We start from the raw sequence: 15,937 nt of genomic DNA, 5'->3' as shown, positions 1-15,937 counted from the left end.
GACTTAGACAGTGCTGACTCCACTTCTTAGCTCCTACAAGTCAGCCTCCCCTGCTGTGTTCTAGGGCCCTCTGAACAACTACTGGAGCTAGGGATCTCACACTGATGTGGGCTGGAACCCATCAGCCAGGTTTACCATGGGGTAGCCAGGTGTGGTGGTGCATGCCTATAATCCTGGCATTAGGTCATGAGTTCAGTTTGGGCCATATAGCTAGACACTGTCTCAAAACAAAAACAGAAGTTAACCAGGGGGTATGGCAAAGAACCATGGAAATAAGAAGCCCCCAAAGTCATTCAAAGAAGTACTGTGAAAGTGAGGTTGATTTTGGGGGAAGTCCCATCTTCTTTGTAGGGGTGAAGCTAGAAGGTGCTAGTGGTATTCAGGCTGGACCTGATTGTATAGCCCTGGCTGGTTCTGGAATTATGTAGACCAGGCTGGCAAACTCAAGAGATTTACATGCCTCTGCTTCTTGAGTGATGGGATTAAAGGCATGCACCACCCTGCCTGGCCCTGGCCTGGCTTTAACGGAAGTGACCTGTCTTATTATCAAAGCTGTCCTTCTTAACCTTTTAGTGGTTTCTGCTTGAACCCCACCTCTAAGGGGGTACGGGGGACTCTGGGTCTCCCTCAGCCTAAGGACTCTCCACTCTAGACTAGGGTACAGTCTCTCCAACTGTGGAGCCCAGGGCTGTTACACAGCCCTATATGCCATTAAATCTACTTTCATGTTGCCAAAGCCAGTGTCACTCCCCCACTCAATATGGGATTTTGCCAGTATCTACTTGTATCTTTTTTTTTTTTTTTGAAAGATATTTCCAATGGGATAAGAAAAGGGGCGGGGGAGGGAAACTTTTTGATAACAGCAGTTGTGGTTTTATTGTGTCCAACACATTAATAAATGAACTTCGAGCCTGAGCCTGTAGATGTCCTGACTCTCCTTGCCCAGCCCTGGGCACCAGCCCCTTCTCGCCTGTTCTGGGGAGAAGGGGTGGTATCGGAGGTGGCCTGGCTGTAGTGTCTAACTCAGGTAAGGTGTGCACATCAGAAGCTCAAGGCGGGCACCAGAAGTTGTGGGTTATACGCTCACTTGATAGCACAAGCCCCAGCTGCAAGGCCTGTCAGCTCCTAGGAAGCTGCTAGTGCTTTGCCTGGTTCTGTTCAGGCATCTGAGGTAAGGAGGAGGGGCTAGAGGAGCGGCTTATCCCACCTTCACCAAGGTGTCAGGCATATAAATACAGAGAGAGAATATAAATATAAGTCCAGCTACTAGCCAAAAACAACGAGGAGGGCTGGACACCCACTATGGGCAAGTCCACAGGCTGTGCCACCTGTGCCACTGAGCACAGAGTGCACTCCTGCCCCCTGGTGGTTAAAGGAGAGGCTTGTCCAGCCTCCAGGGCTGGTAGGTGTAGCACCTTGAAGAGGGTGAAGCAGGGGCAGACACAGGAGGCCCAAGCCACTGGCTTTAAAAAAATCACAGAGCTGCCAAGGCTCTAAGTAATCATCCAAGCTCCTGTCACCTCACAGATGAGAAAACTGACGCCCAGAGAAGACTGGCCTTGCTAGATCACAGGGTAACTGACAGACCACTCTACCTCAACCAATGACCTCTGCTCCCAGAGCAGGAAGAGAAAGTCAAACAGCTGGGAGATGGGTGGAGATCAGACAGAAAATGCCACTCCCAGGAGCCTGGCTTTTCCCAGCCTTCGACAAGCCAGGGGAAAGGTCAGGGTAAGGGACGAGGAGCCAACCCTAAACCAGCACATATAACTGTGCGCTCATAATACCTGGTCACTTTCTCAAGCCCAGGCTGGTGCTGTGTTATTGGCAGGAAATTGAGAGAGTTGGAATCCCTGATAGGAGCCGGACCCTGGACTGGGCACTTTGGCATGCCAGCCCTGTTTCCTGCCCCAGGCAGATGGAAGAGACACTATGTAGACATAAGTGTCCAGGTAACAGTGGAGAAAATGTGATGTAAGCTGGGGGTGGGGTGGGGACTACCATGGAAGGGTCAAGGGGCGGGCCAGCAATCAAGTTCACTTGCACTTCTTGGAGTTAAGAGGGGACAAAAGTGGCACTGGCCTGGGCCAACCCAGCTTCCTGGCCTAGAAGGCTGTTCCCTTACTGACTGGAAGAACAGCTTGCTTTTGCACCCCTGTGCCCTCGACCCATCCTGGAATGGGGTTGGGATAGCGAAGAAAGAAGGGCAGCTCTTCAGCCATCCAAGGAACCACTGCCCTTGTTCTTGCGACTGAGGGGGAAGGCGGATTTGCTCTGGGGCTGGGTCATCTTGCTGGCCAGATAAATGAAAGGCTCCAGGAGGGAGCGGCGGTCAGCCACCGACACTTCCCACAGTTTCACCTTCTCTGACTTGGCCCAGTGCTGAGCCACATCAGGGTCTACACGACGTTGCTCCTGAAGGTCACACTTGTTGCCAAGGACCACGATGGTGACCTGGAGAAGAGAGATAAGAGTAGAGGCTGACTGGGTGGGGGTGGCACATGCCTTTAATCCCAGCACTTGGGAGATAGAGGCAGGTGGATCTCTGTGAGTTTGAGGCCAGCCTGGTCTACAGGGTGAGTTCCAGGACAGCTAGAGATGTTATACAAAGAGATCCTGTTTAAAAAAAAAAAAAGAAAGAAAGAAAAGAAAGATTAGAGGCTACACACACACACTCACTCACACACACACACTCACTTTCTCACACACACACACACACACACACACACACACACACACACACACACACAGCAGTGGTTTAGGATCAGGAGTAGCTGTCAGCTGTTTCTGGCCAACAACTGAGAGAGATGCAGTTCCCAGAGACTAACAGCTTACAGAATTTTGGAGGACTGGCATGAGCATGAAACCACAGCAAAGAAAGATTAGGGGAAGCCTCATGTATTAGAAGGGATCCAGATGTGAGGGTGATCTGGCTGTGACACCTGTCACCACATTGATCGCCAGGGTTGATTCAGCTGATCTGGCTGGCTAGGCGGGTGTCCCCTTCTGAGGACTGGGCTTCCGTTAAGTGTATATAAGTAGCTGCGTTTCTCTGCTAGAACCTCCAAACAAGCTCTCAAGGCCCATTTGTAGAAGGGACCCTATTACCAAAGAAAAGTCTCTTTGAATTGTCCTATCATACAGCCATCTCTTGTGTGGGCTGAAGACTCTCCCCAATGACCATCATGGTCTTCAGGCTCCTAAATAAACCTCTTGGCAAATGAGCACAACTGGAATCACACCAGCACCCCACAGCCTGCCAAGGACCCACGCTCTCCTACCACTGAGCTCCCAGCAGAAGTGCAGTACACGTACCTCCTTCTTGTCCTTGGACTTGTCGATTTCCTTCTTGAGCAGCTCAACTCGCTGAAACGATTCTCGACTGTCTGTGCTGTAGACCAGGACGTAGCCATCAGTGCAGGAGAAGCAGTGCCTGGGCAGCTCGGCCCCATCCCGGAGACCCCGAGTATCATAGAAACGCACCTGCTCCCGCACCCCTCGGTCTGTCTCAATAGAGCCCACATAGATGTCTTCCTGGGTCTCAATCATCTCAGAACCTGGGTTACAATGAGACTTGATTAAGAGTGAAGGGAGCTGGGAAATGTGAGAGAGGTGGACATCCTAACTTGCTAACTTGACGTGGAGCATAAGCAATGTGGGGGCTCAGAGGCCAGGCTTGAGAGAGTTGGACAGGGATGACTTGGGGGGGGATGAATGTCACGTCATTATCACACTAAGCAAGAGTGCAACACAAAACTGGGTGTGGTGCCACACACCTTGAATCGAAGCTCTTGGAGGGGCGGGGACAGAGGCAAGTTTATCTTTATGAGTTCTAGGCCAGCCTGGTATATATGGTGAGGCTATCTCAAATGTGCTAACAGTAATAACAACCACCAAGTGTGGAGGTGACAGAAGCGGACACTGTACATCCACCTCTGGTCTGTGAACACGGGCACACACATGGGCATGCATGCACAGAAATGCACACTCACAAACGCACAGAAGCGCTATGTGGGGTTTTCCCCCATCTTGGCTTTGGGTTTCTCCCTTTTAGATGTGTTCAATGGTGTGGAACTTGGGAGTACAATGTTTTACTTTTCTTTTTCCATTGCTGGGGTTCAAACCCAAGCCCTGCTCCATGTTAGATCAGTACTCTAACAGTCAGCTGTGCCCTCAGCCCCAATTTTGAGGGTAAAAGCAGCTGGTGCCCCTCTTAGTTTCTGTGTTCATAATTCGATCAACTCCCATTGCATTATTCAACATCTTCTGCCTGCCCACCGGCCCCAGCAACTCACCCACAACGTGGTTCCCGTACAGGAGCTGCTCAAGGATTGAAGTTTTGCCCACAGATGCCTGGCCACACACGACCACCTTGCAGCTCTTCCCCATGCTTAGCCTTCAACCCTGAAGAACAGAAGCAGTGTGATGAAGGGAAGACAGAATCCAGACCCAGAGCAGCCACTCTGGCGTGCTCACGTGCATGGCTGAGCAGTGAACTGTACCAGAATTAAGCCACTTCCCCCAGGAGTGGCCAGGATTTGGCACACAGCAGGTGTAGGATCAATGGTACCACAAAGGGAGAGGCCCAGAGAGTGGTAAAAAAAGCAGGTGCCCAGGTTCTTCCCAGTGCACAGGATGCAAGGGCACCAATTACTGAAGGAAGTCCCATGAGCACTCTTGCTCTTTTCTGTCGTTTGTTTGTTTTGCAGACAGGATCTCATGTCACCCAAGCTGGCTTCCAGCTGATGAAAAAGTTGAGGCTGGCTTTGAGCTGATTCTCTTGCCTCTACCTCTCAAGTGCTGGGATACAGGCATGTGCACACCATGTGACTTCTCTCTTTAACCATGACCCCCAAGAAAAATTAAGATTCGACTCCAATCAGCTTCTCGAGGAGAGTGTACAAACAGAATAACTTGCTTTCCGGAATGACTAATTGGGTAAGAATAAATCCACTAGATTAAAAAAAAAAAATCAGCCGGTCGTTGGTGGTACACACCTTTAATCCCAGCACTCGGGAGGCAGAGGCAGGAGGATCTCTGTGAGTTCGAGGCCAGCCTGGTCTCCAAAGCGAGTGCCAGGATAGGCTCCAAAGCTACAGAGAAACCCCGTCTCGAAAAACAAAACAAAACAAACAAAAAAATCAGACAAACAAACAAACAAAGAGTTACAGAATCACAGGAAAGGCGCTTCAGAAAGGGATTTGACGGCCCGGGACTGGCAGGCAGAGAGAAAGCTCAGACTTAGAAACTCCAGAGAGAGGTCTCTTAAAAGGAAACTCTCGAACACAGGCTCCTGGGGAGCTCCAGTGATCTCCTCTCCCACCCCCTCAGAAAGCAGAGATTCAGCCCCAAAGGGGTCCCAAGCAAAAACCTCTCCAGGAGATCTCTTGACACGGGTCTCCACCCCACGGGCTGAGCGAGGCTCGAGAGGCCGCCAGAGGCCGCCGCCGCCGCCCACTTCCCCTGAAGGGCACCCCTCAGAGGCCGTCAGAGGCAGGGACAGGACAACCAAGGTGGACCGGGGACCCAGGCCGACCTGAGCCCCGCCTCCCGGCTCCATACCTCCGGGGTCCCCGCAGCACTCCCGCTGAGGCGCCCCTCCGAGTGGGCCGGACCATGGGAGGGGCAGTTGGACTGTAAGGACGCCCCTCTTCCTCTGGGTGGAAGTACTTGCCCTGGAGCCCCGCCCCCCAACGTCCGGCCTTCAAGACAACTTCCGTCGGCGCAAGGCGAGCACTGGTCGCACAGCGCCTCCCAGAGGCCGGCGGGGACATGCCGGTGTGTGGATACCAAGCTGATGCTCTGATACCGAAATGTTCTCTCTCTACAGCACAATAGTTCTTCGTTAGTTCTATCATCTTTTGTTTTGTTTTGTTTTGTTTTGTTTTGTTTCGAGGCAGGGTTTCTCTGTGAATCAGTTCTGGCTGTCCTGGAACTCACTCTATAGACCAGGCTGGTCTTGAACTAACAGAGATCCTTTCTGCCTCTGCCTCCCGTGTGCTGGGATTAAAGGTGTGCCTAGATTTTTTTTTTTAAACAAGGTTTCTTTATGTAGCCCTGTCTGTCCGAGAACTCAAGCTATAGACCAGGCTGGCCTCGAACTCACAGAGATCCTTCCTGCCTCTACCTCTCAAGTGCTGGGACTTAAGGTGTGCACCACTATTCCTGGCTAAACCTGAAAATTTTTTAACTGGAGTGGGTCTCATATTTGTATCTCAGCACTTGGAGGATGAAGTGGGGTGATTTTGAGTTCAAAGACAACATAGTCTACACAGAGACCCTGTTTCAAAACAACAACCTCAAAAAAGCCCAACTTTGTCTTGTCCATGCCTTGTGTAGGGCCATATGCAAAGGAAGTTAGACAGGGTGATTGCCCATATGTTCACTGTCTAGAAGAATTAGACATCTAAACCAAAAACTACTACAAAACATGATGAATTCTGTTACTGAGGTGGGGTGCTATGGGAACAGCATTTACCTTGGGGGCAACAGACACCAAAGGGAGGAGAAGGGTATGACTACGTTCACGTTTGAAGGACTGAGGAGGACAGAGATGTCTAAAGCAGAGGAAAAACAGCAAGAACCATGACATTTCTAGAGCCACAAGTCCCTAGGGGTTCATTCAATATTAACTATAAAGAGTAGCCAAATAACAAAGACGTGCGGTGGGTCAGAGACCAAACTCCCAGCAATAGAAAGCCATTGGTAGATTTATACCAGGGGAATGACATGATCTGTCTGCTTCTACAAAGAAGGTCATTCTGTCAGAGAGCCCAGGCTTGACAGAGATGAGACTGAGGGAAAGTTAGGAGATGAAAGAGGTTTTTGGATGTGTAGCAGGTGAATCAAGAAGTGTTGGCGACAGACTGCAAGTCAAGAACAACACTGAAGACTGCATGTTCCATGCCGCATGGTTCATGTGGTAGCCAGCTGAACAGATGAGCATACAGCACAAGAAATTCAGGAAAGAGCTGGAGAGATGGCTCAGGGGTTAAGAGCACTGACTGCTCTTCCAGAGGACTTGGGTTCAATTCCCAGAACCCACATGGCAGCTCATAACTGTAACTCCAGTTCCAGGGGATCTGATACCTGACACCAATGCACATAAAATAAAGTTAAATAAATTATTAAAATAAGAAATTCAGGAAAGAATAAAAACATGGAATCAGATGCAGGCAATCCTGGAGGTGGAGGCAGGACAATCAGAAGTTCAAGGTTACATAGCAAGCTTGAGGAAAGACTGGGCTACATGAAACCTTGTCTCAAAAAAAATTAACAAATAGGTTAATCTCTGGGGATTTTTGAAATGCCTAAGAGATAATAGGTAATTGGTTATGGAAGTGTAGAAGTCTGAAAAAGTCTAGGAAGGGGCTGGGGAAAAGGGTTGGTGGCTAAGAGCACTAGCTGCTGTTCCAGAAGACACTGTTCATAGCATCTGTGTCGAGCTGCTCACAACTACCTGTTAACTCCAGTTCCAGGGAATCTGAAACCCTCTTCTGGCCTCTGCAGACACCTGCACATACCTGGTATGCACTCACAAAGATACATGCACACACACACACACACACACACACACACACACACACACACACACACACTTTTTTTTTTTAAATGTCTAGGCAACAGGAAGAATTGAAAGTTGGGATGAAGTTAAAGCTGGGAGAGTAGATAAGTTCAGCTACAAACGATAGTTAGAAAAAAGTTTTAAAAAAATTGGTCTGTGAATTAGACTGTGTACTGTGAGGTGAGCCACTGGCAAGCAGTGTGGGTGGTGAGGTTTTTGCCATCCCACCCCCAACCAACAGTGCAAGTAAAGGCTGAATGACCTCTCTCAGTCCACTGAGCTCCAGCTCTCATTTTCTAGCCAGTGGACCCTATGGTTTCAATTCCCTCACTAATGAATAAGTAAGGATCTACAAAACAGGGTAGGGGCCTTCATACAGTTTTCCTTAATGGGCATAGACACCTAAAATTCCACTGTCTTATTTTCATTCTTTTTGTCTTAAAATCACAACCTCTAGGTCATCTCCTCTGCCTCATTTAACCTCAGAGCCCCCCCCCCCAATTTAATTCAACTCCACACATACTGTTGGGTGTAGTAGTGGTTCTACAAAAAAAATGATTAGCCTGTCTTCCCAATCCAGGCCGCATTTGGCCAGACAAAGTGTGCTGGGTAGAGTTTATGAGACGCAGGAGTACAGGGGACACTAAGGAAAGGGGACCTCACCCCATGAGCTGCCTTATAAACTCCAAGGCAGGGGCTGGGGCGCCATGTCATCCTCTCTAGACTTAACGCTGAGATGGCACTCCCAAGCGGTTGACATGAAAGCGGCCTCATAAAAGGGTCCGCGTCATTGGGATGATGAACCAGCAGGCGCTTGGAGACCCGTGGAGGATGAAAGGCGCAGGGTGAAGACGCCCTGCGTTCCCCTCGCTTGGCTGGGCAGGGCTTCCAGCCGCCGATGAAAGCTGGGGCACTGGGCTCAAAGCGGCTCTTTATGCCTTTGCGGGGAGGACGCGGTGGACACACTCCAGGGTCGGCAGGTAGCCGTACAGGCCTTCCTCACCGCAGCCGTCTCGGGTGACCCACCTCCACCCACCCACCTACCCACCCGGGGCTCGGCGGCTTCACCGGAGGAGACTCTCTAGGTTTGCAAGTTGTTATGGCAACCAGGCTGTCGGGATACTGAGGCAAGCCGAGGCCTAGAGAGGCAACACCCTTCTGTACCGGCCTCCTATCCGCGAGTAAAGTGGCGCCCCCTACGCACAGGAGCCGTCCCTGGGCCCCCGCCCCAGGGCGGAGACCACCGTGGACCTCCCGGGATGGGAGGCCGCTCTGGCCCCAAGCGGAGCCTCTCGTTGGTAGACGGGCTCGAGGTAGTCCCTCTGGGCGCGGCGCTGCTGAGCGGCTCGATGCTCCGGCCGGAAGTGCTCTTCACCGCCTGCCTCCCACCCGGCTCTCTGGTCCCGGCGGTAAGATGGCGGCTACCGCGGAGTGCGATGTGGTAATGGCGGGGACCGAGCCTGAACTGCTAGAGGACGAAGAAGCAAAGAGGTAACCGGGTGGTAGGATAACGGGGGAGGCGGGCTTGGGGTTTGTGAATCCGGGGAGGCCGACGCGGCAGCCGCCGAATGTGGAGACGATACCCAGCCTTCTGCAGATTGCCTCCCCCCCTCCCCTCCCCGATCTGAGCCGGAGTCGACATAGGCCCCCCCTGAAGGGACGTTCTCAGGGGTCGCCTTTCCCCCTGTGCTGCTTCCGCCTCGCGGGGTGCTGAGGCACGGCCTAGTTCTGCCGTCGGGAAGAAGGTCGTCCTCATTGTGGAGGCCGGGGTGGAACCTCCGAGGTCGGCTGCAGGGTGGGGGAGGCGTCGCGGCATCGATGACGACTTCCTTAACATAGCCCCAGCCTCCGCCTGCTCCGCTGGTGAACTTGTGCGTATTGTTGTCTGTCCTCCTTTCCCTCAGTAATTACACCCAGTGGTCATTAGTGTGGGGCCGAGGAGATTGTGTGCCTCCAGGTATTGACCTGGTCGCCCCCTCCCCCCCCATTGACGTAGAAATTAAAATCGGATAGGCAGAAGGACGAATGAGGGCCTCGTCTCAGACTGTACGGGTCAGACGCTGCTTCACCTCTCGTCCCAAGGCGATCCTAAGCTCAGGGAGGACAGCTGTTTAGATGCAGTTGGCACTGCTGGGCAGCTGCAGTAGCGCGAGATGATTGCCAGTCTGGACTAGCCTAGGGAGCTGCTGAGTGAGTGGTTTTCAAGAACACTGTGAATTCTGGCACCAGCTAAGGACAGGTTTTTGAAGCGAGGTTGGAACACAGTTAAGAGCAGGCGTACTTGCTCTGATACCAAAGGTGAACTGATTGCCTTATCAGTTGCAGATTCATTCCATCTGTTGTTCAGAATGGACTTCAGTGCCCTCTGTCTTCTAACCATGTGCTTCGTATGTTCGTACTAAGCCTGTGGGGGTATGTTTTCAGTCTGAATAATTTGAGATGATGAGAGAATCTGATCAGGAGATCTACCAACCAGGATTCTGAGGTGTTTGCTGTCGAAGTTAGAAATACAAAAGGGTACTCGGGGAGCTGCAGGGAATATTGCAGTTATCAAGTGTGTGGGTTGGAAGCTGAGAGGCTTGACAAAGCGCAGTTGATCCCTGAGATATCCGTCTAGTCTCCTTCGTTTTGAGTTTCCACATCATTCCAGTGGTTTGGAGTTAAGCACCATCGGCTCATACCTTTCTTAAGGAATTGCAAAATGAGAAGGGAAGCCCTTTGCTAACACAAGCAGCTTAAGCTTATTTTACCTGGATTTAGGAAGAATTTGGTGCTTCTCACTGTTGTAAATAGGGACTTTGGCCATATGTCATTCAAGGAATATATTGTACTTGGTGTAAATCTATAGGGAGTGTCCCTCATTCGGACTTTAGACAGGGGTCTGTGCGGACCAGCCAGCCTTGAACTCACAGAGATCGATCTATCTGCCCCTGCCACCCAAGTGCTGGGATCGAAGGTGTGCACCATCATGCCTGGCTAGATTGCACTTCTCTAAAGCAAATTCTCTCCTTAAAGTGAAACAAAACAGCTTTAGAAAGTGTTTTGTCATGAAATGGTAGTAAATGAATACGGAGAGACCTATCAAGAAATTTGAAGGCTGACTGGGGTGGCACACATCTGTAATCCCTGCACTTAGGGGACTGAGGCAGAAAGAACTAGAACTTGTCATTCTGGATTTTAAAGTAAGAGTCTGTCTCAAAACAAAACAAGCCAGACTGGTGGTGCTCACTTTAATCCAGCACTTGGGAGGCAGAGGCGAGCGGGCTGTTTGTAAGATCAAAGGAAGCCTGGTCTACACAACTACAGGCTAGCCAGGGCTACATGTTAAGATTCTTTTGTGGATGTGTGTTGGGTGGGTGGGTGGGTGGTACAACATCATGTGAACCATGGTGTTTGGTTAACTGCCTTTTTTGTGGAATTTAGTTTGTCATTGATTGTAAAACAGTTATCTACCACTGTAGCAGGCTTTCTTTTAGGCTACTAACCAGCTCCCAAATCATGACATGGAGACTTATTATTAATTATGAATGCTCGGCTTATCTTATGCTTGTCCCACTAGCTCTTGTAACTTAATTTGACCTGTTTCTCTTCATCTACACTTTGCCTCAGGGCTTTTAACCTTTCTTCTGTGTGTCCTGCTATTCCATGTTTGGTTAACTGGTGGCTGGCTGGCTGGCTGGCCCTAGGCATCTTCCTCTCTTTCTCCCTCGTTCTCTCTCCAACCTACTCATTCTCTGCCTGCCAGCCCTGTCTATCCCTCTTCTGCACGACTATTGGCCATTCAGCTTTTTATTAGACCAGTTAGGTACCTTAGGCAGGCAAGGTAAAACAGCAACACATCTTACATAACTAAAGTAATATTCCACAACATACCACCAAGTCAACTTAATTGTAAAATAAAAGTGAAAAATGTGTTTTTCTTTAAAGATTTATTTTATTGTGTATAGTGTTCTGCCTGCATGTATGCCTGCAGGCCAGAAGAGGGCACCAGATTCCATTACAGATGGTTGTGAGCCACGTGTGGTTGCTGGGAATTTGAACCCAGTACCTTTGGAAGAGCAGACAGTGCTCTTTACCTCTTGACCATCTCTCCAGCCCGAAAGATGTTTCCTTAAACAGACATGTTATATATATTTATGGAGTTCAAATTTTAAGCCTGCTGAAACTGATTATTCAGTTTTATATGTTCCTTATATACCAGTTGTGTATATAAACCAAAAAGGAAATGACTTAAATCACTTTGACCTCCACTGTGTAAGGCATCATCAGAAGAATAAGCGTTAGGTGAGCATAGTGGTGTACATCTTTAATCCCAGCACTCAGGAGGTAGAGGTGGTCGGATCTCTGTGGGTTCAAGGCCAGCCTGGTCTACAGAGCGAGTTCCAGGACAGCCAGAGCTACATAGTGAGACTCTATCTGAGGCGGGGGGGGGGGGGGGGGGAGGGGGGGGACAAAAGCAGAGTAAGCATCAGGCTCTTTTAGTATGAAAAAGTGTTGTAGTTTTTCCATTGTTGAAGATGGAGTAGAGATGTGGAAGTTTTGGAAGGTGGTTTTATATTTTTCTTGTTTCCTAGAATCCTGTGTAGCCATAGCTGGTGATGGGGAAAGGCATCCCTTTGAAGTGCCCTTTACTGCCTGGCATTGTTAGAACCCTCTGGTTGAGTTCCTGTCTCTGGTTACTTCCTTCTACTACCAGTTCATTTAGGGACATATCAGTCTAGGAGTCCCTTGGGGTGTTTTTGTGAGGCCCAGCAGGAATCCTTCCTTACTTGCTTCTTGGCTCTAAATGGATCTTGTTACTGCTAAATTGTCACCATCACATAGGGGTCAGATGAGAGGAGCTTCAGGACCTCATGATTGCAACATTTTATGTGCCAGTATCTTATTTCTTTAGCTTTAGTGTGTCAAGAGAGAAAGAGACCTTAGGTGCGTGCACCTGTTAGCTTGTCACAAGTCTTTACTCACAGCAGCTAAGAAATTAAAGTCAAAGATTTAGTGAAGAGGTGTGGAACAATCCAGGAAAGAGAGGCCTCCACCCACATGTGCATATATGTGCATTCACACATGAACACACCAGGCTCACACACACTTAAGTCCCACTGAGAGTCCATTTGTCCATTATTTCACTGTGTCTCTTAGTTCAGTGTTGAATATGGAATCCACGTCTACATCATTCCAGGTAGTTTAAGCTGAATGTTAGCACACTCCAAAATAGAATTCTGTGTGGAGAATTGCTTCTGTTGAGTGAGTGAGTGTGTGTGTGTGTGTGTGTGTGTGTGTGTGTGTGTGTGTGTGTGTGTGTGTGAACTTTGGAGGCTTTTTAAAGGACAGCTTATGGGAATTGATTGTCTACCATTTGGGTTCCAGGGATTGAACTCAGGTTGTCAGGCCTGGTGGCAAGCATCTTTACACCTCCTGAGCCATTTTACTAGTCCCAAAATTGTTTTTGTCTGCCCCTTATAAAGAAAGTGCTTTATAAGTACTTACCAGTAAGTGCTCTAAACCACTGAGCCCTCTCACCAGCCCTAATGATCTGATATTCATATATGTTTTTATTGTATATTATGTGCATAAGTGTTTTGCCTGTATATATGTCTGTGTACCAGGTGTGTGTAGTGCCTGAAGAGGTCAGAAGAGGGCTTTGGATCTCCTGGAATTAGAGTTACAGATGTTTGTAAGCCACCATTTGAGTGCTGGGAATTGAACATGGGTCCTTTGGAATAGGAGTCTGTGCTCTTAATCGCTGAACCATCTTGCCGCCCCCTGAACTAATATATTCAGTATCATTTCTAATGTACACAAGAACCATTCTTTTTTTTTTTTTCATTTACTTTGTGTGTGGAAATGCATCTGCGATTGCATGTGTGTGTGCACATGCTTGGATGCTCACGAGTGTGAGTATCAGAAGACAATCTGTGGGAGTCGGTTCTCTCCTTCTACCATATGGGTTCCAGCGATCAAACTCAGATTGTCAGGGTTGGGGGGAAGCTGCTATACCTGCTGAGCCATCTTTTCATAAAAGCCTACCTGTCTTCCTCCCTCCCCTCCCTTTCCCTTTCCCCCCTCCCTCTCTTCTTCCTTCAACAAGGCCTTGTTATTGTAGCCTTGGCTGGCTTTAAACTAGCTATGTAGACAAGGCTAGCTTCCAACTCAAGAGTTCTGCCTGCCTCTGCCTCCCGAGTGCTGGCATTGGAAGAGCCATTCCTATTAGACTGTTGTTATCTAGGGATCTTAATTCCTCTGGGAATTAGGAATTAGTCTTTTATTTCTATGTCCACATTGCTGAGTCCATATTCCAGGCTTCGCAGTAGTTATTTGTCTACTATGCTTTTTAAGGCTTTTTTCAACCTGATAGCTTTACTTAACCAGAGTTGATGGGAACCCCCACCCTCAACCTGATTAACATTAGGAATTTGTCCACCTTCTTTCTCATGGAGTTGTAGGGCAAGCAGCTAGACATTTCAGTAGTCTGAAAGCTGAGTGGGAATTATCTTCAACTTTTAAAGTCAAATTAATGAGACACTTCAGTTTGGTAAGCTTTAAGTGTGGCTCAGAGGTAAAGATATGGGAGATGGGAGAAACAGGTTATGGCTAAGGTAGGGGATAAATTTAGGAATAAAGCATCCTGAATATAGCCAGTTAGTTGAACCCTGATAATAATACATAGAAATTTGTTAAATAGTCAGTAATGGAACAGAAATAGGATATAGGAAGTCTCTTTTCCTTAATGTAGTTCAGACTCCTATTGAGCACTGTTGAGTAAACAGCAATTTTAGGGAACTATTGGGCCAAGTGAGTGGCAGTTACTCTAGTGCCTAGTCACTTGCCAACAACAGGAATTCTGATTGGCCTGAAGCCTAACCTTATTGTACATTCCAGCCAATAAGAGGTTAGCTTAGTCATTGAAGCTAGTTTTTAAAGAGAAAAGTACTGGACGCCTGCCTTTGGTTTCTTCCTCTAGGACTAGAGAACAGTGATTGGCTGCTGCCTAGGTGCCTTGTCACTTGATACAAAGTCCGGTTGACAATCCATTTGTCTCTTCTTTAATGTTTACTCCTCATTCTCCAGTATTGAATGATGTGGAAGTTACATAGACGACGGTCCAGGTATTCTTTGAAGCTGAGTTTCATCATTAGGAACAGGGTTTAGAGTGGTTTTTCCAGGGGCCATTTTTTCTACTGGCTTTCTACAGTTGCTTTCTTATCCCAACCAGACAGAAACCATAGTTCTTATTTTATACCATGATGGGCATAGGTGGGCAAGGATGGGCTTTTGAGAATAGTGCTGTGTGGTGGATATGACTTTCCAGTTTTGTTTTAAGGCCTGTTTTATTGGTGTGTGGTGTGTGAGGAAGCTAGGTTGTTGGATAGGCAGTGTTGACCATCTTTTCTGAATCTGTATTACTTTCTGTATTTTCTGACTGAAAGTTCCTGCTTGGACAGTTGGATCTGAGACAGTTAGCTGCCTGTTAAATTCAGGACCGGAGAGTCCATACTGCCACTCTGGTCCCCATATCTACCTTCCATACCCTCCCAGACAACAGGAAGCAGCTTCTGTGCATGCGTGCGTGCGAGCGAGTGGAGATCAGAACAACTTGGGTAGTCAGTTCTGTTCTTCCTCCATGTGAGTTTGGCAGTGGAACTCAGGGTCTCAGGATTAACAGCAAATGTCTTTACTCATTGAGCCAGCCATCTTGCCAGCCCTGAAAGCAGCCTTTTATTTTCTTTCCTTCTTCCCTTCCTTTTTTTTTTTTTTTTTAAGATTTTTATTTATTTATTTATTTATGATGGATACAACATTCTGCTTCCATTTATATCTGCACACCAGAAGAGGGCACCAGATCTCATAAGGGATGGCTGTGAGCCACCATGTGGTTGCTGGGAATTGAACTCAGGACCTCTGGAAGAGCAGCCGGTGCTCTTAACCTTTCCAGCCTGAAAGCAGCCTTTTCTTAACTGTAGTTCCTTAGTTCTAGATTGTTGAGGGATGCCACTGTCTCTATCAGTATGAAAGATGTCACTAGAGCTGTTAGGGTTAAACCTGGGCCCTGGCAGTGCTAATAGCTGAGCTCAGCCACCATCTTCAGTAGGCCACTTAAAGAGACAAGTCACAGTGAAGAGCAGAGAAAGGTGGGCATATTGGGAGTAGGAACAGATAGAGAAGTTCAGTGGCACCTTTCCCTCCCCAGGCTGTCAGATCATGATCTGAGCATTAGATTTAACTGGAGGACACAAGGCATGATAAAGAAAGGCACGGGCCTTCTCAGAACTGGCCCAGCACTGTCTGGGTGCCAGTTTTTCCTACAAAGGAGTCTGACCTCTGAGAGACAAGTTCCTCTCTGGCTGGCACGACGCCTTAGCCTATTCTTTCCCA

General features: G+C 48.5%; 2 protein-coding genes across 5 annotated transcripts in view; one reads left to right on the top strand and one right to left on the bottom strand.

Moving 5' to 3' along the window:
• Window positions 1–78: 78 nt before the first annotated feature.
• Nkiras2 (NFKB inhibitor interacting Ras like 2) lies at window positions 79–8,779 on the bottom strand. Of its 4 annotated transcripts, none has more exons than XM_027428151.2 (4): window positions 8,613–8,779; window positions 4,296–4,404; window positions 3,316–3,557; window positions 79–2,454 (listed from the first exon to the last, which is right to left on the bottom strand). In XM_027428151.2, the coding sequence occupies exons 2-4, from the start codon at window positions 4,387–4,389 to the stop codon at window positions 2,215–2,217; spliced, it is 576 nt and encodes a 191-aa protein (XP_027283952.1). In that variant the 5' UTR covers window positions 4,390–4,404; window positions 8,613–8,779; the 3' UTR covers window positions 79–2,214. The 4 variants fall into 4 exon arrangements, with proteins under 4 accessions (XP_027283952.1, XP_027283953.1, XP_027283951.1 ...); XM_027428152.2 differs by lacking the exon at window positions 8,613–8,779 and adding an exon at window positions 8,228–8,508; XM_027428150.2 differs by lacking the exon at window positions 8,613–8,779 and adding an exon at window positions 5,563–5,715.
• Window positions 8,780–8,897: 118 nt separating this feature from the next.
• The window catches only part of Dnajc7 (DnaJ heat shock protein family (Hsp40) member C7), a 38,240-nt gene continuing 31,200 nt past the window's right edge, over window positions 8,898–15,937 (top strand). The window contains exon 1 of the mRNA XM_027428146.2: window positions 8,898–9,055. Coding sequence (XP_027283947.1) covers window positions 8,979–9,055 — 77 coding nt within the window. The 5' untranslated portion in view covers window positions 8,898–8,978. The remainder of the gene's footprint in view (window positions 9,056–15,937) is intronic.

This window comes from Cricetulus griseus, chromosome 7 (assembly GCF_003668045.3).
Source record: "Cricetulus griseus strain 17A/GY chromosome 7, alternate assembly CriGri-PICRH-1.0, whole genome shotgun sequence".
In the NCBI taxonomy this organism is placed as follows: domain Eukaryota; kingdom Metazoa; phylum Chordata; class Mammalia; order Rodentia; family Cricetidae; genus Cricetulus; species Cricetulus griseus.
Note: the sequence above shows the minus strand (reverse complement) of the source record. Positions and strands in the feature narration are given on the sequence as shown.